The sequence below is a fragment of the Prionailurus viverrinus genome, chromosome B2 (genome assembly GCF_022837055.1).
Source record: "Prionailurus viverrinus isolate Anna chromosome B2, UM_Priviv_1.0, whole genome shotgun sequence".
Classification (NCBI taxonomy): domain Eukaryota; kingdom Metazoa; phylum Chordata; class Mammalia; order Carnivora; family Felidae; genus Prionailurus; species Prionailurus viverrinus.
Window position 1 is genome coordinate 144,886,363 of NC_062565.1, and position 23,783 is coordinate 144,910,145.

Sequence of the window (23,783 nt, forward strand, 5' to 3'; positions counted from 1 at the left end):
CGATCCGACTTTCCATTCTCGTACGGTAGGCACGCACCAGTACTGTGTGTGTGATTGAACGAGGCATCGAATGGCAATGCTGGTCTGAAGAGATGGCCATTGCCCTAAAAACTGAATGTGTGTCAAAACAGCTGAGAAAGCGAGCAAGTATTTAAGTGGGCTCAGGCTTAGGTAGTAGTAGGCTTGGTCTGTTGGTACGTAGTGGAGAGCTGGGCTTGTTGCTTAGTGGCCTTTTCTCATCACGAGGCGGTACTACTTGTGATAGACCGTGTTTTTGTTTCCAGCTCTTCACCTCTCTCTGTAAGAGGATGACACCCCCCCAACCTGTGGCCGTGTGACTGGCCGCAGTGCCTCCAGGCAGGCAGATATACTTCCCCACTGAGGCTTGGCCATCTGACTTGATGGCCCAAGGAACAGAAGTGGCCAGGTACCCGTTCAGAGCAGAAGCTGTAAAGGCAGCATGCATTTCTGACAGCTCTCTGGCTCTTTCCTTCCGCCACAAGGACAGCATATCCCAAACTGGTATTGTTCCTTTAGCGTGGTCTCAGAATGAGAAGAACCACAACTTGGAACAGAGCTGCAGAAGCTGACCTACAGCCACTACATGGAATACAGCCCAAACCCAACTGTTTCCTCAGTCAACTCCAGTCCGCTCAATGTGTCTTAGTGTGCTCTTGGAGATTTGAGGGTGTCTGTTATGGTGGCCAAACCTAACTGTAGCTGATCATAATAGCACTGTTTCAATTGCCAGAGTAGGGTTTAGTGATTCAACACATTTTTGGTTACCTGGGTGACGGTGGATTGTGGTAGTTTATTGTTTGAAATATTCATGTCCCGGCCCTCATTTCCATTGGATGAAAATACTTCCTGGTTCCATTGATATCGGGCATGGCAGCGTAACTGGCTTTGGTCTCGTGGCAGGTGAAATGTATGTCCTGCCCTTTGACTTTGGCCTTGATCACGCCTTGACCATGTGAGTTGCTTTGGCCAATGGCAGGTTACCTACCACCAGACGTGGTGCAGTAGGCTCTTGAGATGTGGGCTTGCTCTCTGCACTTCAGCCATCACCAGGAGAAGAATATTCCCAGGCTCCCCTCCTGGCCCCAGAGGAGGCTGAGAAGCATTTGGAGTAAGGCTTATTTTACCAAAACTTCCCAAACCTAGATCAGCAGTCTCTCAGCCAACTCACAGATGTGTGAGGTAAACAAATGCTTATTATTTTATGCCACTGAGATCGATGGTTGTTATGCAGCATTATTTAACCAATACGCTGGTTAAACAGCTTTTGGCGCTCGCCGACCCAGATCGTACAACTGCATAGGTAGCAGCTGTGGCTGTGGTTGTGCTTGCATTTTTTTCTAAAGGATTTTAAAAGCCCTTACCCTAAAGCTCCCTCTCCTCCCCTACTCCTCCACATCTTGTCTTTGTATGCGATATGCTCATGGAAAAGAGTATGTTGCAATTCTCGTTAACAAAGAGCTTCTAACAGCGTAGAACTGAATATTTGTCCATATTCATTAGCGATGTTGTTCTGTGTTGGCCCCCAAAACCAATAAGTCTTGATTGTAATTTCCCTATTTTGATGCTATGCTTATATAGTTCCTTGTTCACAGCTAACCTACAACTTACTAAAATACAAGTGCCAGATGTTATATTGATGCCCATTCGTGCATAAATACACTCGTGGGCAGTGTCCCTGGTGGCATGTTTACATAACATCAGGAGCTAATGCTTGAGCTTTCTGATCCCAAGCCTTTAGGCAGGTATATAAGAAATAGAAAATAGAAAAGATTAAGACCTCATTAGATAGTGTCAGGCTAAAGTTAAGATTACCTCAGTTACCAGAGTGATTTCCAACTCTTGATAGCTGCCATCTTACCTGTATTTTAACGAAGTATCACACAGACGCCAATATCACTACAGAAAGGGACTTTCCAGCCTTGGGAATGTCTGTTTATGACATTTCCTTTCAATGGGGGATTTTTATAAACGTAACTCTTGTTCTTCCAAAGAAGGAACCACACCAGGATTCTGGCTGTCATGAAGCCCATCTGGGCTGTGCGGAATTTCAGCCCAATTATTGTACTGTCTTTGTTAATGCTGTGTTTAATTACCATCTCAGGACTTGAAAACTCTTCCTGGAATTCAATTACAGAGAAAGTAATTCAGGCCCAAGCAGTGCCCAAGGCGGGGCTCCAGTCCACTTCCCATGTCAAGAGTGGGAAAGGCATGAGTCTAGAAAATAGTGAAGGATATCGGAAAGAAAGTCACCGGAAACTCATACACCACTTTCCCTTCACAGAATTCCAGCTTCATTCTTTGACCTCACACAGAACTAATGGTGCCAATCATACCAGCAAAGCCATCATCCTTAAAAATGGCATGTAAAAATTACTGGAATATGCGTGCCGCCATGTTAACTTTCATTTAGAATATTCTCGAATGCATAAAAAATAGCATATATGCCAGTAAAAATACTGGCATATAAAAATTACTGGAATATGCATGCTGCCATGTTAACTTTAATTTAAAATATTCTCGAATGCATAAAAAATAGCAGGACACTTTATATAGCTAACATAGAATGGACCTTTGGAGCTGAGAGTTAATTTAATAGTACTCTACCTAAATACATTTTCACAAATAGCCCGAGTTCAACGAATGACCTATATTTAAATGGGTTGTTTACTTGGTTCCCGTGTCTTTAACCCTTTCAAAATGTGACCGTATTGCACGAAGAGGGTAAAATGTTGCGTGAAGAAAACTAATGCCTGCAAAGGGGGAAAATGCTACAATAAAAACAGCCACAAAAAACAGTCCTGATGGACTTTTGAATCCAGAGTGAGCTCCTTCCCCCCGCCCCAAAGTGGGTGATTAAATTTTAAGCCCCTCCCACGAAAGGAAATTCTGCCTAAACTCTTTCCAGGTCGGTGGACTCTCGTTTAACCTATACAAATATTGATGGGAGGATGTTCCGGAGCGTCATATGGCTTTCATTGAGCTAGGAATCTGAGTGACATATCTCTTATGGAATGAGATCGCAGCTTTGGAGCAGATAAGGCAGATTTTTCAGGACGCCTCCCCAAAGAACAGCATCTCGAGTGGGGAACCCTGGAGAGACAGGGCCCCCCACCCCAGTTCCTCACGCCCAACTTCCAGACTCCCTCTAGAAATAACTGGGCCGTACACCTTTGTCAGAACCTTAACTGTTTCATTTAAATACAAGTAAAAGCTTGAAAAGCATCCGTCAGAAGTATGAAGGGAAAGCACGCAGCGTTACTGTTAACGTGCACTCCGGGTATTCGATCCTGCGCATCGGTCCTGGTGTCTCATGACATCACTGACGAGTAATGGGACCTGCAGGACCCAGGACAGCGGACTCAGGCGCCAGTAGGGTGACCAGTTGTCCGCGTTTGCCCAGAACTGGGGGGATTCCTGGGACGCAGGAAAGTCTGAGAAAGTCTCAGGCAAACTGGGACGGGCTGGTCAGTCCTCGCCCACCCGGCTGTGTCAGAGGGAGATACAAAGGTTTACGTACGTGGGCTTCACGTCTGCCTGCCTGCCTGACGCCACTAGAGGATGGGCTCCGAGTTTGCTCCTTGGACTGGTCCCAAAGTCAGATGCAGGCCACCACGCCCCAGGGCCCACCAGACCCCTCTCTTTCTAGCCGTCTCTTCTTCAATCCCTCGCTTCTTTTCTCTCTCTCTTTGTCTTCTTCTTTTTTTGTTTTTTAACTTTTACGGCCTTTATTTGAAGTTCCGACATGAAATGATACTCCTTTTTTAAAATAACACTTGACTGACATCTGATAAACACACAAAAAGCTGCACGTATTTGATTTATTCAGCTTGCTTACTCCCCTTTCTATTCTAGTTCTTATTTGGTCTTGAACCCTAGCCTATTTGGGGTGCCTGGGTGGCTCTGTTGGTTAAGCGTCCGACTCTTGGTTTCGGCTCAGGTCGCGATCTCACGTTTCATGGGTCGGAGCCTCACGTCGGGCTGTGTGCTGACACCTGGAGCCTGCTTGGGATTCTCTCTCTCTCTCTCTCTCTCTCTCTGTCTCTCTCTCTGCCCCTCCCCTGCTCACTCTGCACACATGCTGTCTCTCTCATGCTCAAAATAAATAAACGTAAAAAGAAAAAGTCTGATTTGAACCCTAGCCTATTTGAGGGCCTGACCCCTGCTTAATGTTTGCCCTCTCTCTTGAAAGGAGGAGCCTGTTGCTTATATATCTGCTCATCGGTTCTCTGAAAGCCACTTGCCACATTCTCTTGATGACCGGCACCTGCTCTTTCGAGAGACCGCTGCCGCTAAGAGCCCCCTCTGCAGACTCGTCCCAGACCACAGACAGCCGTGTGCTCACGCAAGACCCACGTGTGCCCTCCCTTGCACCGGCCTCTCCACCTGCAGGTCCTGGTCCCATTTGTGGCCAGGCACAGAGCCACGGCCCCTCCGTTCACACGTGGCCTGCTCTCCCTCCTGCTGAGACTCCAGCAAATCTCTGTGGGGGATGATGGAGGTGGGGGGCGCAGAGAGCTCCAAGCTCTGGTGACCTTCACAGTCATTTCAGCGGGTCATTCGTTGTTACATAATCTGGGAATCAGGGACCCCTCCCTTTTTCCTTCTCAAAGGCTGATCCTCACCCTGGAGAGTAATGGCCCTCCCCTTCCAGCCGCAGCATGCTGTAGGATGCAGAGGGGCACTTGCCTCTTTCTGCCGAGCCCAAGCCCTGGTGGCATGATGAACAGAATGAATTCAAACATAAAAGAAAATGAATAAGCCACACGGGCTTTTTCTATTCTGTTAATAACGGTAGCTCTCTTTTGTGGGCATTGTGAAAATGCTTAATTCAATTATTTTAATTCTGAATCCCGCTCTAATAGAATAGGGGAGTGGGTTTGCTCTTTCTTTTTCTTTTTCAAGCATTTGCCAAGAGAACGGCCCTCTAATACCGTCTTTGAAACGTTCACGCTCTGTGTGAGCGAGAAAGATGCTCGGCTTTTCGAAGCATTTTGTTCCTGCGCCATTTGGCCCAGTCTCGTGTTTTTGGCAAAACCAGTTTGTGCAATCCCAATTGCTGTGCTTCCCCGCTGTGAATAAATGAGAAAATACTAGCTCTTTGTGAACGCGCTCCCTGCTGCGAAGGCGATGAGGGGTACAATGTCCAGAGCCCTGTGTGTCCAGCTCCCTGGCAGGGATTCTGGGCGTTACTCCTAATCCAGAGCTGCCGTTGCCATGACGATACTGGCTGCTCGACCTTCATCCCACCAGGAAAGTTGCCTTTGTTCACGAAATAATCCTAAGAAAAGAGGTGCAGCGTGGGGAGCAGGTGAAATCATTCAGATTCTCCAAGGCCAAGTTGATGCTGGTGTATACAGACGAGCTCCATTGATGCAAATAAACACGGGAGGAAATTGTGTGAGAGTAAAGGAGAAAGCACACTAAGGTCCACTTGTTTTTTCCTTCGCTCGAGGCCCCATCCGGGAAAATGGTAGGAAAGATGTCAGGTGCTAGATCTTTCATGGGATCAACCCTCTCTTTCCTGAGAGGGCACCCAGATGGCTGGATGAAGAATATCGATTGTGTCGCCTTCCCAACGCTTCCTCATGTGGGTGCAGATGCAAAGGGGACTAGGCGCGCACAATCCAGAGATGGCTGGATGCCTTGTTTTGGAACCAAATAGTATGGACCTGTGCTGTTTTCTTTTTTCTTTGAATTTGATGCTGTTTAAAGGGAACCTGATTGGGAGGAAGCCTTCCTTCTCCACATAGTGAATGCACCCTTCTTGATGTGGCCGGGTGAAGGAGGGCTGAGAGTGAAGTCTTTATGTCCTTCCCAGGAGAAGAACCTGGGGAATGTTGGGGGGAATGGCCAGAACCGAGGACACTCTTTCTGCTAGAGGAAACTTTCATGTAAAAGCAAAATTTGTCACCTTCCCTAGTAACGGGCATGGAGGGCGACCAGACAGAAAATCCTGATGAGCAGGGTTGCTAACACACTGGTGTCTCCCAGCAGCTATAACTTCAGCCCCATGGCAGATGGGATAATCAGGTGGCAGTCTGCCCCAAGGGGCCACAGACCCTTGGGGACCATGGAAATTCTGCACGACTCCTCAAACCAACCAAGCCTTATCTGTAGAGTGAATTAATACACCTTGGATAAATACGTACTAATTTTTCAGATGAAGGCGGATGCAATTGTTCGTAATAATAACTAATGGGTTGAAAGATCTTATTGGGTTGGTAGTAAATCTATGTTGTTATGTGGCCTCAATGAACAGAAATTAAAAGCACAACTTCTATCATGTGGGCAGCCGTTATATTCTTTGACATCACCTGGAAGTCGTAATATTCGGGAGGGATAAGAGTCACTGATCTGTCAGCATAAGTAGGATTAGTCTCCATCTGCTGCAAAACTGTTGTCTGAGCTGTCACAGTTAAAGTTACATGATGTTCTCAGGAAGAGCTGAAGGACCTCTCACATCGTCTTCATAAACATGGACTCTTGACAGCTTCCAAGATTCATTCATTGTTTTGATTCAGTAAAGTAAACGCAAGTGCATCGTATTCTGCCCTTTCACTGACCTTGTGGACAAGTTCTACATGTTGAGTAGGAAGGGTTGAGTGACTCGGTGTACCGTTGCCTTGCTACCTCGAAAAGGTGAATCCTGGTTTTATTTTCTGCTCACATTTCAGAACCTACACACACAAATAGTTTAGATTTTGAGGAAGAATGAGGGAGGCTTACAGAATGAATGCTCGGCATGATTATTTTATTTAGAGTGCCGTAGAGTGTAAGTACGTCTCCTCCTGTTTCGATCATTATGTGTAGTCTCCAGGCATAAATAGTTGTCTTTGAGACCTTAGAGAAATTTTGCTAAAGATAGTTGAAGGGACGCTTGGGTGGCATCCAACTCTCGATTTCGGTCATGATCTCATGGTTCGTGAGTTTGAGCCCTGGGTCGGGCTCTACGCTGACAGCGTGGAGCCTGCTTGGGATTCTCTCTCTCCCTCTCTCTCTGTGCCCCTCCCACACTAGTGCTGTCTCTCAAAAATAAATAAACTTTAAAAAAAGACAGCTGAAGCATTCACTCTGCCATTTATGATCATTTACATGCTGTATTTATAGAGACTGCTCCAAAATTAGGGGATGGACTTTTTGATGGCAGTTGAGTGAACCGTAGGGTCTGCTTCATGTAGTATTTTTTACCCTATCCTTTCTTCCCAAGTTCTGTAAACTATTTGGTAGACTTTATTGCCTAAACATAACCAGCTTCTTAAGTTCAATAAGTCATTGATCGTTGCCATGGAGATATTTTTCACGTTACAGAGTGAAGCACAGAATATTTTATTTGGTGGCCACATGTTTAGAAAAACCATTTAAGTTTAATTGACATGAAGCTGCGCAGAAGCAAAAGGACACTGACTCACCCGGTGTAGCTGGTACTCATTGTCATTTGTGTATCTATTTAGTCGGCAAATAATTACCAAGCGCTGTGTTCAAAACATCTGCTTTTTAAACAACCTCCATGTAATATTCACTTTCAAAAAATGTTTCTTGACAGGCATTCAAGATGCATTTTTTCCAATTCTTTGTGGTTGCTTTTTTGTTTCTTTTGTCTTTTTGGAGCTGTTTTCAGTTTCCGTGACTGGTAATTCCTTATCTCTTCAACTATACTCGCTTTCATCATATAGGGATGTTGAATAGGGCTAAATCTAAATTCTTGTCAGTTACAGTTGAAGGACAGCTTAGCTTTCATGGGCAGTGTTTGGAAACCATTTCAGTGTTGTTGGTTTTTTTTTATTTATTGCATTTGTTTATAAATAGGAAGGTATTCTTATTGGATCTCAGTCAGTATAGCTGTGAATGATGAAAACGAACATATATATTTGGTGAAATATAATAAAACAATTCACAGTTCAAATTTTTTTTTTCAACATTTATTTATTTGTGGGACAGAGAGAGACAGAGCATGAACGGGGGAGGGGCAGAGAGAGAGGGAGACACAGAATCGGAAACAGGCTCCAGGCTCTGAGCCATCAGCCCAGAGCCTGACGCGGGGCTCGAACTCACGGAGCGCGAGATCGTGACCTGGCTGAAGTCGGACGCTTAACCGACTGCGCCACCCAGGCGCCCCCACAGTTCAAAATTAGGGTAAATCGTGTGCACAGGCTCACCTCGATGCACATTACCGTGGTCCAGAGTCAAGCCGTGAGACTAAACGTGCTTCATTATCAAAAACCTCCGGAAACAGAATTCCAGGGATGGCATCTGCCATCTGCTCGTGGCTTGTACATAGAAGCATCTCGTCCCTCTCTAAAGATTGTTCTGCATTGAACAATAAGGACATACCAATGAACAATAAGTAGGTGTATGGGAAAAAATTTTTCGCAAATCAAGGAAAGGGAGCAGCTTGCAAATTCTAGAACGCACCAAGGAGTGTGATATTTATGGAGGTACACTTCAACTAGCCTTTTGACTGTTCGGTTGTACTTGACCGTCGGCGGAAAAGTTTCTCCGCATCCGCCAACGCGAGCGAATAAACAGGAAATGAAGGGTTTTCTGAGGTACCGGAGGAAGGCAAGATTTGGAGGTTCCCCGTGGAGTGTAATGCTGGGTCCTGTGATGCAGGCAGGATTCGTGCCCTGAGTAATGCCAGATTGCTTTCCATGTACACCCATCGAGTGTCCAGGTGCCCACACACATTGGGTATTTTCCGATCTTCTAATTTTGGCCCGCCTCCTGAATGTTTGCAGTGGCACATCTCTGGTTACTAGTGAGATTCCGCATATCTTCAAGCACCTTACTCTGCCGTTTGGGTTCCTTCTCTGTGGGTTGCCTTGCCGTCTCCTTGCCCACGTGTGCTGGATTTTCTGGCATTTGCCTCCTTCAATTTATAGGATCTCCTCTCATATTCTAAAACCACCACCCCTTGTGGGTTTTCGACATTCCAAGTGTATTCTCCTCAATGTTTTAGTTACTTTTAACTTTGCCTACTTTTTTCTTCATTGAACAAAAATTCTTACAGCCTTAAGCTTCTTCGATACGGGCAAGTGAGTGTGTATTTTTGCGTATTGATTGTATTATAGGTTTCGTTTAAGAAATGTTCTTCTACATCCAAGGGCCGCAAAGATATTCCCCTATTAGCTATGGCTTTAGCTACCACAGTCATGCCAGGATTTTTCTGCCCCCACCATTCCGACTGAGAAGCAGTGATCCATCTTGATTTGTTTCAATGCCAAGCTGGTTGTTTTTTGTTTTTTCAGTTTTTTTGGTTTGTTTTTTTTTTTTTTTTTTTGAGCTCCAGCTGCTAAGCAAATTCATCATTTATCAAGTTCCTGTTTCAGAGTCTGAATTAGTTTCCAAGCCAAAGCCTGTCTCCTATTTTTAAGGAACCAAATAGCTGGTGACTTAAATATGTGCTTCTGTGCTGCAGACTTGAGCCAGGATCCAGACGGGTTGCAGGGTTGCAGATGTTATCAGTGACGGCATACTTACAAAGCTCCATATGATAAAGAAAGGGGTAATGAGTCACAGCATTTAGACCCCAGCTTTGTGTGCACTACCAAACAGTCATCTTCACCTTGTTGGCCTCAAAAGATGAATACGTGGGGCACCTGGGGGGCTCAGTCGGTTAGGGGGTCACCATCTCTTGGTCGTGAGATCGAGCCCCGCGTTGGGCTCCGCACGGTGGGCATGGAGCCTGCTTAAGATTCTCTCTCTCTCTCTCTCTCTCTCTCTCTCTGCCCCTCTCCTTCTTGCCCTTCTCTACAGCACCCTTTACAATTCTGTTCGTCCCGGGAATAAAGCAGAAGGGATATGATTGTTCCTCCAAATACTCAGCATTTCTTTATTTAAAAAAAAATTTTTTTTAACGTTTACTTATTTTTGAAAGAGAGAGAGACAGCGTGAGCGGGAGACAGAGAAGGGCAGAGAGGGAGACACAGAATCCAAAGCAGGCTCTAGGCTCCGAGCCATCAGTACAGAGCCCGACGCGGGACTTGAACTCACAGACTGTGAGATCATGACCTGAAGCTGAAGTCAAGACACTTAACTGATTGAGCCACCCAGGCGCCCCTCAGCATTTCTTTAAACAGTGAGATTTGCGGGGGCGCCTGGGTGGCTCAATCAGTTAAGCATCCGACTTTGCGGTCATGATCTCAAGGTCTGTGAGTTCGAGCCCCACATCGGGCTCTGTGCTGACGGCTCAGGGCCTGGAGCCTGCTTCGGATTCTGTGTCTCCCTCTCTCTCTGCCCGTCCCTCACTCATGCTCTGTCTCTCTCTCTGTCAAAAATAAATAAACATTAAAAAATTTTTTAAAGAATGAGATTTGCTCTCTGTGACAGTGATGCCCTGCCCTCCCTCTCTGTACCTTGTAAAGGGAGGTGATGTGTATGAGCACACTTCAGAAGTGTAAACAGGGATCATGATTTTTAGACCCACCAACACCTTCATGAGATCTACCTCGGGCTGAAATTTGATTTGTTAACGTTTTCTTTCCTTGGGCAGTTGCACAATTTCTTAGCTGAAAGCCTTCCACAGGATGGAAGTTCGCACCAGGGCCCTCTGCTTTGGTGTTACGCTTTCATGGTTTATTTCTGTGTTAAATTGATTAGTGCCTGTGAATTGAAAATGCAGTAGAAATGGTCCCCATTTCCTTTTAGGCGTTTTAACGGTGCGATTTTGTCAAAAGGGGTTATTACGAGAAGCAAAATCGTAAAGATTGCAAGTTTTCCAAATTTAAATCAGACAGGCTAAGTTTAATTCCAAATAGAAATTTAGTGTTTTGCATGGGAAATTCCCATCAGGAAGAAGGTGTGGCCCAGAGGTCTTTTGGGTAAACCTGAGAAATCTACAGACTCTTGGTCACTCAGGATAAGCTAGGCCTGTGTGTAACGTGCACTCCCCAAATCTCAGTGGCTGAAAACGATAAAGGGCTAAGTCTCGTCTGTGCCCGTAGGCTCACTGGGGGTTCCTCTCCTCGGAGCGGGGTTCTCCGCCTATAATCCAGGCTGTCCTAGCGGCTGCTGCCTGGACTATCAGAGGAAAGAGAATTCGAGGGGGTCTTACTTCAGCAGTGAAATGCTCACACGTCCTTGGCAGATTTGGGTAGCGGGCCCCCCCCCCCCCCCGCAGGCACAAAGGGCCAAGAAGTACAATCTTATCATGCCCCTGTAATGGGGTAAGGAGGGAGGGAGGGAAGCAAAATTATTTGGCAGACCAGTGCTAATAAGTACCACCAGAGGCCCCTTTTAAGATAGAAACAAATGATTAAGAGCACAGGATTCAGTTACCACTGACTCAGGAAGATGAATGCTTTTCAGTTCAAATGATTACTGCAAAGCGGGCTTCACCTTCTATAACTGGTAAAAACAATAAATAAATAAATTTGGTCGAAGTGTACCCATATTTTAAAAGTTGTGATGGAAAGACATAGTAGCAATTATGAAGACCCGTTTCCCGACAGAGAAACCCCAACTTCGGGGCACCCTGGGAGCAGACAGAGGGCCGTGCCCAAAGGAACAGACGTCAGGGACACAGGGTCAGGGGCAAGTGGAAGAGCCGCCAGGTGTCCCCCCCCCCCCCCCCCCGGCACAGCCGGCAGGTGGGAGCCAGTTCGGGGCAGGGATTCGCACAAAACGCCCTGAAGAGATGCCCGAGAACCAAGCGGAGGGGGAGCACCCGGGAATAGGCGGGGACCCCACCTGGGCTTGCAGAGAGGCTGGGAGGGGCCGGAGGACGGAAGAGAAGGGAGAGAGACCCCGTCCCTGGGGGGACATACAGGAGGCAGCTGACACCAACCTGCAGGTTCTGAGAATACCGTCCTGGACTCGCTCCATCACCGTGGCCCTGGGCACTTGTGTGGCAGAGCCTGTTGCCGCCTGGCTGTCCTTGGCCTGTCCAGAAAGGGCTGCCAACCCAGAGTCGGGGCAGGAGTCCTTTAGGCCCGCAGGCCCCAGCAGAAAGACACCTGCCAGGAATCTAACTGGGCAGAGTTGTCGTTTTACTGGAATCCTGCAAATACCTGAACATCTGGAAAAGAGAGCTGACGTGGGCAACAGCTCGCAGAACCTAGTGGAAAATACCACCCCCTGCCCCAGCTGATGAAGAGAAAGGCCGTCTCATGAGTTTCTATCTACCCTGTTATTAACACGCTAAAGAGTGTGTTCTTGTTAAAACCATGTCTGAAGCATTCAGAAGACTGAAAAGAAACGGTGATAAAAAGATTGATGAGTGGAAGAGTGTGGTTTGGCTTTCATTTGTGACATATCAGATGACTTTAACTCACTAGCTTTTTCCTTTCTCTTAAAAAAAAAGTCCTTGGCTAATCAGTGACTCATAGATACTCAATTTGTGGATTCATAGAATTAAAAATTTTGTGTATCCAAGCATGCTACTTTAGTATAAGACAATGGACGTCCTTTAAAACGTGATATTTAGAACTTTTCTGTTTCAGTGACTGTCACTGACGTTTGTAGGTGCTGTAGGAGAGTTGACGGACATGTTCAATTCAATCATTTTGGTGTCCCTGTGCCCCCCCTCCAAATTCTGAGCCTTTTGGGTTAGAGTTTTAGATCTGAGAGTGCCTTTTCTTCTTTCTCTCTCTTTCTCTTACTTTAACACACCCCCCCCCAAAAAACCTTCTTTCAGTTTGTTTTTTAAAAATGAAGAAATGTTCCAACACGTGACCCACAGCTGCAACCCGTTAACCTTTGCTAATATTGAGTCTGCACTTTGGATCCCTCGTGGGACCTCTAGATAGATGCGCTTTTGCTGTTCTAGGCAGTGTGCCTGCTTGGGGAATGGAGGGGAGGGGCTCTCTCCAGCCAGACTCAAACGGATGGAATAAATATCTTCTCTGCACGGCACCGTAACAGAAGACCTGGCTGGGCCCCAAGTGCTTGGGACCCACTCTGTCCAGTACAGCAGCCACTAGCCATGTGTAGTCATGGAGCTTTGCAATGTGGCTAATCTGAACCAAAATGAGCTGTAAAAGCAAGCTGAATGGTGAATTTCATAGAGCATGTAGAATATCTTGTTAACTTCATATTAATTACCTGTTGAAATGGTAACATGTTGGATAGATTGGATTAAGCGGAACATTTTATTAGAATTGATTTTGACTGTTTATTTTCACCCCTTTTAATGTGGCTTCTAGAAAATTGAAACTGAACTGTGTAAGTCGCACTATAATTTTGTGGGGTGGCTCCAGTCCAGGTGACTGAGATGTGTCTTTAACTACCTTAATAAGAGGCAAATGCTTGTCATCATTTTAATGTGGACTTTTCCTTTTACTGTGAACTCTGCATGGTAAATATTTAGTCTACTCTTATTTTTCTTAAAGTTTACTTATTTATTTTGAGAGTGAGAGAAAGAGCACACACACATGCACAAGTTGGGGAGGGACAGAGAGAGAGGATCCCAAGCAGGGTCTGAGCTGTCAGCACAGAGCCCGATGTGGGGCTCGAACCCATGAACAATGAGATCATGACCTGCTTCGAAGTCAGACGCTTAACTGATTGAGCCAACCCAGGCTCCCCTACGAACTCTTGTTTTAAAGTAGAATGAGGTTTTTAACAATTCCTGAAGCACTATGGGTTGTTTGACAAATTCTCTTTTGTGGATACCAGGTAGTGCTAAGCTGGCCTCGGCTTGCTAATGTTAAGTACTTACCCTTGGACCTTCTGGTGCCGGCCTTCATCTCACTGACGGGGGTGTGCACGAGGCAGGGGGCCAGGGGGTGAGGGCATGGGTGCCCAGCAGGCATCGGTGGACTTCCTCCCGCCCAGCCCCGCCTTCTGGCCCCTGCCGCTTGTGTGAGACACGTGTGGGCAATTGAACTTCGAAGGTGGCCCCTGGGCCTCCAAATCAGTGAACCCCAAATCCCCAGGCAATATTTTATTCTCACAGCTTTCTGAGTGAGTCAAGGCTTCTAGAGAACAGAGCTTTAGGGAACCAGCGACAACTGATTAAATTACAGGGTCTGGCTCAGGAACAGATAAAGCCTCCTTCTCATTGGTGGCTTCCTTTTCCTTGTGAAATATGGCAACTGATGAAGAATCCACCTGTTGAGAACAAGCAGATGACACTGCAAGGCTGGAGACACAGCCACCTGACATTGTCCCCGCCACCCCCACCCCTACCCTGGCCGGCCCTGCGAACGAGTTCTTTCCTCTGAAGCCTGGGGGGCGCTATTACTTATCAGCCTGGGGAGAGTAAACTCTAGGAGGCAGCCCTGAGGCGGGACAACTCACTGACTATCAGTGCTTCTCACACTAGTCTCCTTGGATGTTGTAAAAACGCAGATTCTGATTCCCTAATCTGGGTTGAGGCGTGCTGAACGAGCTCGCGGGTGATGGCCACACTGCCGATGCGCGGACCACACACACTTTGAGAAGCACGTTCGCGAAGCGTCATCTGCTTGTGTGGACATTCCCGAAAAATTATCCGGCCTGAGGCCTGGGAGATCAACATGTCAAACTGGCGTTAAATATACCTGGTAAACTTAAGAAAATCCAACATAAAAAGAAAGCCTCGAAAAAGGATTGACCATTCTTTTTACAAAGGGATTCACAACAGGGAACCTTTAAAAGCATCTCCCCTTAGGCATTGTGGCATCAGCTAGAGTTTACTAACTGAAAAGATAAAAAAGTGCCAAGGGAACTGTCATCTGGAAGTAAATATCTCTGAAATGTTATAAAAAAGCAATAGTAATGCTGATCACTTCCATTACTGAATGCTGTGTGTGTACCCTGTGTGTGTGTGTGTGTGTGTGTAAACAGATTATCTAATTGGATCTTCAAAATACTAGTAAAATGAGGGTTACTATCCTTACACTCCTGACCAGAGAAGTAAGGTCCATGGAGTTTAAGTAACATGTCAGGAAGAAAACATTCTGAGCAAAACACTGTGTCTCAGGCCTGATCCTGGCTGGTTGTCCTTTTTTTCTTTTTTTTTTTTTTAAGTGTTTTTAATGTGTATTTATATTTAGAGAGACACAGAGAGAGAGAGAGAGAGAGAGAGAGAGAGAGAGAGAGAGACTGTGCTTGAGTGGGGAAGGGGCAGAGAGACGGAGACAGAATCTGAAGTAGGCTCCAGGCTCTGAGCTGTCAGCATAGAACCTGATGCAGGGCTCGAACGCACGAGCAGCGGGATCGTGACCTGAGCTGAAGTTGGAGACTTAACCGACTGAGCCACCCAAGCACCCCTCGGCTGGTTGTCTTTCACATCAGGGGCACACTGACACCATATTTAGAACAGATGGCAATTTATAATGTCTTTCTCTTCCTCGGCAATTTAAATTAAAATGTCAACTTAAAGAATGGTTTCAGAAACGCACCAGGAAGGATTGTAAATACAGCTAGATTGATCAAAGAAAGATGAACAAAGTATACTTTCAGCGTAAGCTCAATCACTGGTAACGTAATGTAAAAGTCTTGGAAAAGCTAAAAGACCATTAATAGACAGGACAGATGGCACTCAGCTCAGTAAATACACATCAGGAAACCAACATGTGCAATCTACCTGTGAGCAACACCTTTTCCTATGAGTGACATCACTAGGCAACAAGAGTCCAAACACGCAAATGTTACCAAGAGCCTTTCCTGTCTTCCTTTACTCCGAACTGAAGCAGGCACATACCACTTACATGGCATAATCATACGACGAAATAGAATACCACGCTAGACACAAAAGATAACATTCTGTGTGGCTCCCTTTATATGAAATTCTAGAAAAGGCAAAACTGTTATGACAGAAAACAGATGAGGGGGTTCCAGGGGCTAAGAGTTGGGCGTGGGGAGAGGGTGACCGTAGAGTCAGGAGGAAACTTCCTGAGGGTAATGGAGACGTTCCATCTCACGGTGGCGACGGTGGAAGTAGGGATTTCTACAACTCAACCCATTAGTCGAAACTCACCGAAGTGTACCCTTGGAATTGCTGACTTCTATTGTATGAAAGTTCTGTGTCGATAAAGCGAATTAAAATACGTATATATGATAACCTAATATAGCCTTTCTACCCTTTTGTATCTGACTCAGAGTAAGTGAAATTCAGTAACCCTTTGGCAACAGAAAATAAACCCAGCTTAATTTCAAAGTAGAGACCTAGAAGTTGCTGTAAAAAAAAAAAAAAAAAGTAGCTGCAGCAGCCACTGAGAATGAGTTGCCAAGACTTTATTGGATGAATTCCATCCAAGATACTGCATTTAGTCTCTCAAGGTCTTTGGACACCCAGAAAGTGGGTCGTCTTTCAGAATATCTGCGTCACTATGGAGAACATGTCAGTAAATCAAAAACCAGCTGGATTTACTCTTAAATTGGCAAAATGCTCACTTGCTTGGAAGTACTATTAATCCCTTCCTTCACTGGACAGGGAAGATTGGTTTTATGGTCTTGATTACCTTCGGTTTTATCCATACTGCATGTTCTTTTGGTAGAGGGTACATATTAGGCATTAAACTTGTGCTTTGGGAAAGCAGGGATCATGTGACTGCTTGATTCTAAATCTTAAGAATTTGAAACTAAGATGAACACTGAATATTTTTACTAAGTTGGAATACAAAAGCAATTATTTTTAATTAGTTAACAGAGAATTATTTTGCCTAAAATATTCAATTATTAATGCCAAAGCATTGTTCTGCCCTGAATTCTCCAGATAATCCTGCTTTTGGCAACGAGTTACAGAAACCAACTTACATGGGCTTAGACAGGAAGCCCATTTCCTGGCTTGTGTATCAGGAATTCTAGAGTTACAGCCCCGTTCAGGGTTGGCTAGACCTGGGTCTCAACAGTCCCATCGAGCCATGGTTTCCTTCCTCTCTACCCTGCTGCCTGGATGGCTTCTCTTTACATTGGTTCCCTCCTGGGAACCATGGCTGCTAAGATCTGTTTGAGCCCACCATTTTCTCACTAATTTCCTGAGAATCCAGAGAGAAGATTCCTTCAGGAGCCTCTGGCTTAAGGTCAGTGAAGGACTTTCTGGAGGTCTTTTCTCATTGGTTCAAATTGGGTCACATGGCCATTTCTCATTGGTTCAGATCGGGTCACCTGCCCAGCCCCTTGTACAGAGGATGAAATTACCCTTTGGTAATCAGGTCTGCCCTACAACTGGAAACAGAATCAGCTCCCGTGAGAACACAAATGGATGAGGGGTGGTGGGGTGGGGGCAGTGGCAGCTCCATTAAGAAAGAGAAAGGGAGGGGTGCCTGGGTGGCGCAGTCGGTTAAGCGTCCGACTTCAGCCAGGTGACGATCTCACGGTCCAGGAGTTCGAGCCTCGCGTCAGGCTCTGGGCTGATGGCTCAGAGCCTGGAGCCTGTTTCCGATTCTGTGTCTGCCTCTCTCTCTGCCCCTCCCCCGTTCATGCTCTGTCTCTCTCTGTCCCAAAAATAAATAAACGTTGGGAAAAAAAAAAAAAAAAAAAGAAAGAGAAAGGGAGATTGACACTGAGTCAACAGTAAAAAACGTACATTAGGGTCTAATTTAAATCCGTTACTTTAAAGGGGAGCTGTATTTTTTTCTTTTTAGGAAAGTACTCTAGGTTTAAATTTTAATTTTAAGAGAATATTTGTAACAAAAAGGAAGAGAATAAAAACCACTACAATCCCACTACCCCGTAAGAACTATTAACGAGTGATACAAGCATATTTTTAAATAATAAAATATTGTACTTTGTATTCTGTAGACACAGTATAGCCTAATGGTTAGCAGTATACAGGCTTAGATGTTACCCTGCTATCTGTGTGTCGTCACTGAGTAAGCTACTTATCTTTCCTGTGCCTCAACTTCTTCTCTGTGATAGACATAAGAATAGTATCTATAATTTACTCTGGCAGTAACCCTGGAGCTCAGAGATCAGCAATCTACAGCCTGCGGGCCAGACCTGGCTTGCTGCCTGTTCTCATAAACAAAGTTTTACTGGGATCCAGTCACGGTCATCTGTTGGTGTTTCCATCTATGGCTGCTTTCACGCTACAATGGGAAGGTTAAGTCGTTCCGACAGAGACTATATATAGCGCACAGAACCAAAGGTATTTCTGATCTGGCCCTTTGCAGAAAAAGTTTGCCAACCTCTGGGTCAAACCATCAGACTTCTATTGTCTTGTCAAAATCTCACATGTCACAGTTCTGTGGTCATGCAGTAACTTAACCAGCCTGGAGATACGATCAAGAAAAAGTGACATCTGCAGAGCTTACACAAAGGCGAGGGATGATGCGAAGTTATTTTATCAGCTAGAAATAGTTAAGAACCGTGAGTAATTGAAAAATCTACCAAGGTGTTTAAATGCCAAATTATCTATCTGAATTGACCAGAGATCTTAAAATACGTGATACATGATTTCCCTTGAACTCTGGCGTGTTGACACTGGGACATGAATGAAAGTGAATTTGTATGGAGTCACAGCTCCAGGGAGAAAATAAGACTGAAGAGCAAATGAAAAAGAACCCATAACAAGTCGCTGCAGATGTTGCTGTAGAAAAGAAAAGATTGTCGCCCCCTGTGTGCTCTGGGTGAGCAGTGGTGGAGATGTGTGGATGGGAAGGGCTCCCCAGTCTGAATGAGCACAGTGAAGCCGACCCAAGCCTGAGGCTCGGAAGAGCCATAAGGGAAGAGAAAAGAATCACTGGAATAAGTGATACATCCGTGGGGGAACACCGCCCTCACCTTATGGGTCGTTTTGGTCTTGAATTTAAAGATCCTCAAGATTTAAATTATTTTAGTCACATCCAACTTTTCCAAAAAATAGTGTCTTAACTAAAGGCCGTTAGATTTTTGGCCAAATGTGTAATGTCCTTCTCTAAAAATGAAGTGACCATCAACTACAAAGAACTTTTCTAGAACAAAAAGCTTTTCATACATTCAGCAGTGCAGTGTGAGGATTAAGAATAAAGGATCTCCATCAACTGCTTGACTTCAAATCCTGGCTCAACCACCCTCCATTTAATCTTGAATGCCCTAAGGCTTGTTTGTTTTTTTTTTTTAATGTATTTACAAAACAGGATTGATAAAAAGGACTAACTTTAGAGAGTTTTGATGATAATCAAGTGAAATAATCCATGGAAAATAGCCCAGAATCTAACAAATACTACATGCTCCTTAGAAGTGAACCGTTTTGATGTGGACAAGATAGTTGTGGAAGACATTTGATAACCAACCATATAATGATATATTGTTGTAATATACTAAGTTCTTCCACTTTTGGTATTCCTGCTTTATTTTTGGACCAGCAACAGTGAAGATAGATTTTTAAAACCCTTTACTGGCGTCTTAGCATTTAGAAGAGCAGATCAGGGAACATTTTAATAAGCACGTTATTAGTTGAGTGTATAGGTCAACTTGCTGCTGAAATGGAGACCCAAAAAATAGAATGAGAAAGGAAGGAAGGTGCAAAGGAAAGGAGGGAGGCAGGAAGGGAAGAAGGAAGGAAGAAAGGAAGGAAGGTAGGAGGGAAGGAGGGAGGAAGGAAGGAGGGAGGGAGGGAGGAAGGAAGTAGGGAGGGAGGAGAGAGGGAGGGAGGGAGGGAGGAAGAAAGGAGGGAGGGAAGAGGGAGGAGGAAGGAAAGTAGGAAGGAGGGAAGGAAGGAGGGAGGAAGGAAGGAGGGAGGGAGGAAGGAAGTGAGGGAGGGAGGGAGGAGAGAGGGAGGGAGGGAGGAAGGAAGGAGGGAGGGAGGAGAGAGGGAGGGAGGGAGGAAGGAAGGAGGGAGGGAAGAGGGAGGAGGAAGGAAGGAAGGAAAGAAGGAAGGAAGGAAGGAGAAGGGAGGGAGAGAGGGAGAGGGAAGGAGGGAGGAAAGGGAGGGAGGAAGCAGGGAGGGATGGAGGGAGGAAGGAAGGAAGGAGGGAGGAGGGAAGGAAGGAAGGGAGGGAAGGAGGGAGGGAGGAAGGAAGGAAGGAACAAAGGAGGGAGGGAAGGAAGGAAGGAGGGAGGGAGGAAGGGAAGAAGGAAGGAAGGAAGGAAGGAAGGAAGGAAGGAAGGAGGAAAGGAAGGAGGGAGGGAGGAAGGAAGTAAGGAGGGAGGGAGGAAGGAAGTAAGGAGGGAGGGAGGAGTGAGGGAGGGAGGAAGGAGGGAGGGAAGAGGGAGGAGGAAGGAAGGAAGGAAGGAAGGAAGGAAGGAAGGAAAGAAGGAGAAGGGAGGGAGGAAGGAAGGAAGGAGGAAGGAAGGAAAGGAAGGAGGAGGGAAGGAGAGAGGGAGGAAGGAAGGAAGGAACAAAGGAGGGAGGGAAGGAAGGAAGGAGGGAGGGAGGAAGGGAAGAGGGAAGGAGGAGGGAGTGAAGGAGTGAGGGAGGGAGGGAGGAAAGAGGGAGGGAAGAGAAGGGTCTTTAACATTCCCACCCAGAGGTAAGCAGGCCCAGCAACGGAAGACAGTTCTGCTCCATGAGGGCCTCCAGGACCCAGGTTCCAGTTACCTTGTTTGTCCACTGTCAACTGCAGTAGGTTGTATCGTAGAAGCTGGTTCGCTAGTATCTTCTCCTTCTATCCCTTAGGAGAGGGAAGGCAGTGAAGGAAGAGCAAAGCCATCCTTTTCAAAGGATTGTATGTAGAGCTTAATTAAATACCTGGCTTCTATTCGCACGTCATTGCCGAGATTTTAGTCAAATAGCCACCCACAGTTGAAAAAGAGGCTAGAAAATGTGACTCTAGCTAGGCAGCCATATGCCCAACTAAAATTCAGTGGATTCTGTTATCAATCGGGAGGAGGAAAGAGTGGACAGTGGAATCCATTAACAGTCTTCCACGGGTATTGTCATGGAAACTAGTGTTGTTTCCCCCGAGCTATGACACTATTGATTGTAAAACCCATCATTTTATGTACCATTAAGTAAGAAAAAACATTCTATTAAACATATTGTTTTCTTATTAGCTCAGTTGTAGGACCCATCCCAATTTAAGAGGTGTTAAAATGTGAAAAACTTGTGTCTCGCTATAGAAGAAATACAGTATTGGAAAGACTGAGGAAGAGAAAGTGATCCAAAGACATTCATTTTTGCAGTCTGTGTGTGTGTGTGTGTGTGTGTGTGTGTGTGTGTGTGACTTTCCTTAGAGCAAGCCTTGACAGGAGATATCAAACTTTGTTTTCGCCATCAAGTGTAATGCTCGACTAGGTGATTAACAAAGTACTATCAGTGTGAGCGTGCTCTAAGTCAAATTCCTGTGACTGCTGGCAGAGAGACTTTTGTCTCAAAGTCTTGGGGGAAATTTTCCCTAAATCTCCGCTCAGTCTTGACCGGATGTGGAGTTGAGTAAGAAGATAGTAGGGGTCCTGTCTTTCCTAGTCGGGGCTCTCACTTAGTAGGACAAAGACTGAGGGCAGTATTCCGAGGGAACAGGCATGGCCTGGGCACTTGACTTCTGGCTTCACACTCAGTCATCACCCAAACGTTGGTTGACCGGCCACTTTGCTTGGTGCTACAACACGGCCCATGCCCTCCTGGAGCTCCAGAGCTCGGGGAGGGAGAAAGAGAAGTAGACGTGCAGATGAGACGCACAGATCGGGCGGCCTCAGAAAGGCCTCCCAGTGGAGCTGGAATCGCGACTGGGGAGGTCGAAGGGCAGAGGAGACAGAATGTGCAAGAGCATGGGAACTGTCGCCTGAGGGCATTCTGGTAGGATTCCTTTGGCATGCTAGACCGGAGCAGCCGTGGTGACCCAGGGTCTGCTGTTCAGCTTTGTTTCCCTTACAGTACCTTATACATGGTAGGCAAACAGCAGTATGTGTTTAATGCAGCTCAAGAAAAGACCCAACTTCTTGGACGGCCGACTAGAGATGAGCTGAATTTTCCTGGCTCCAAAAGATGCTGGATTCCAGGAAACGGACGGAAGCAAATTGATCTCTTTGGTGCAGTGCTTGCTGTTGAACTCGCTAGTATTTGGTGTGTTAACACCAGGTTGATATTCAACAAAGAAACACTTGTTTGGATCCCCCCTGCTTTTGCCACTTTCACGTTTATTTTCTCCAGTTTCATAAATGCACAAATGTATTTTACTTTAAAACACCCCGTTTTTCCTTGTTTAGTCAGATTAGAATTCAGTACTGCTGATACGTGCTTGAGTGTCAGTGTGGCAACCACATCTTGGTGAAATTGACCTTTTAACAAAGCGAGGGAATCAAAAGTCTTCATTCTCAGGTTTTCAGATGTAGTAAGTGGAAAGACCCTGGTCAGTTCAGTCAAATCATTTGACTCGGTGGCTTTGAACCTGGCCAGTGAAAATCTATAATGTGCAGGTGTTTCTTGCTGTATTTGCTACTGAAATCTGCTTCTCTCATATAGATCACTGTTACAGATGAGGAAGTTAGTAACCCATCCTTTTTAGATCTGGTGAGGACTCCCCAAATGAGGAAGTGCACACTTATTCTTATGTTTGCTTGGTAAGTCTGACTTGTGATGAGCTCAAAACCTTGTATCGAATTTACGACGCGTCCCCTTCTGCAGGTCAGGCTGAAGTTATGTCTTACTTGATCTCCATTGTCTCTCAATGTCGCCCCAGGTTCACAAGTGCCGTGGTTTATCAAGGACTCGTCATGCGCCTGGGGATTATAGGAGGCAACCTATATATCGACTTCTTCATCTCGGGAGTTGTGGAGTTGCCTGCAGCCCTCTTGATCTTACTGACCATTGAGCGTTTTGGACGCCGCCTTCCCTTTGCGGGAAGCAACATGGTGGCAGGCGTGGCCTGCCTTGTCACCGCATTCTTACCAGAAGGTAATGGGCCCCTGAATCTGTTGGGCACTCAAGGCCTTGAAGTAGTCTTAAATCAAAATAATCAAGAATGGGAGCCTCTTGTCCTCAGAAAACGTATCACTGCATCAAAATCTTAGCACCAGGCAAGCTGTAGTGATGGCACTCGATTTTCTGCTTGATCAGCGTAACGAGTTTGAGTATAGCGGTTGGTTCCATAGACTTTTCTGTTTTCTCCACTTCAGGTGCATTTATGGATGAAATAGATGTGCAAAATCTAGCTTGTAGCCATGTAACTTGCTTTTGATCGCCTTTATTTGACTTATTTTCATGATATCGCCGACCATGTTTTGCATATTTCCTGAGCTTCTGCCATATCACTGGCCCCATGCAAAGCACCAGGGTTACAAAAGGAGGAAAGGAAGACACTTCTGACTTCCAAAGGTTCACAACCTAGTAAGAGATGTAGATACCTTATTTTTAAATTTTTTTTCTTACAAGTTTTTATTCATATTCCAGTTAGTTAATGTATAGTGTAATAATCGCTCCAAGGGTAGAATTTAGTGATTCATCACTTACATGCAACACCCAGTGCTCATCACAACAAGTGCACTCCTGGGGCGCTTGGGTGGTTCAGTCAGTAGAGCGTCCGACTTCAGCTCAGGTCATGATCTCGCGGTTTGTGGGTTCGAGCCCCACATTGAGCTCTGTGCTGACAGTTCGGAGCCTGGAGCCCGTTTTGGATTGTGTCTCCTTCTCTCTCTGCCCCTCCTCTGCTCACGCTCTCTCTCTCTCTCTTAAAAATAAATTTAAAAATTAAAAAAAATTTTAAAAAGCAAATGCCCTCCCTAATACCCATCACCCATTGAATCCATCCGACCACCTGCCTACCTCCCCTCCGGCAACCCTCAGATTATTCTCTGTAGTTAAGAGTCTGTTTGTTCCTTGCCTCTCTTTCCCCCACGTTCATGTCTTACGTTTCTTAAATTGCACATGAGTGAAATCATGTGGTTTTTGTCTTTCTGACTGGCTTATTTCATTTAGCATAATATTCTCCAGCTCCTTCCACACGGTTGCATTTAAAATGGCAATATTTCATTCTTTTTAT

At 45.6% G+C, this 23,783-nt stretch overlaps 1 protein-coding gene across 2 annotated transcripts in view; it reads left to right on the top strand.

Moving 5' to 3' along the window:
* The window catches only part of SLC22A3 (solute carrier family 22 member 3), a 93,190-nt gene that overhangs the window by 52,452 nt on the left and 16,955 nt on the right, over positions 1 to 23,783 (top strand). For both annotated transcript variants that reach the window (XM_047858490.1, XM_047858491.1), the window contains 2 exons: positions 22,268 to 22,365; positions 22,485 to 22,699. In XM_047858490.1, the coding sequence (XP_047714446.1) occupies positions 22,268 to 22,365; positions 22,485 to 22,699 (313 nt within the window). The remainder of the gene's footprint in view (positions 1 to 22,267; positions 22,366 to 22,484; positions 22,700 to 23,783) is intronic.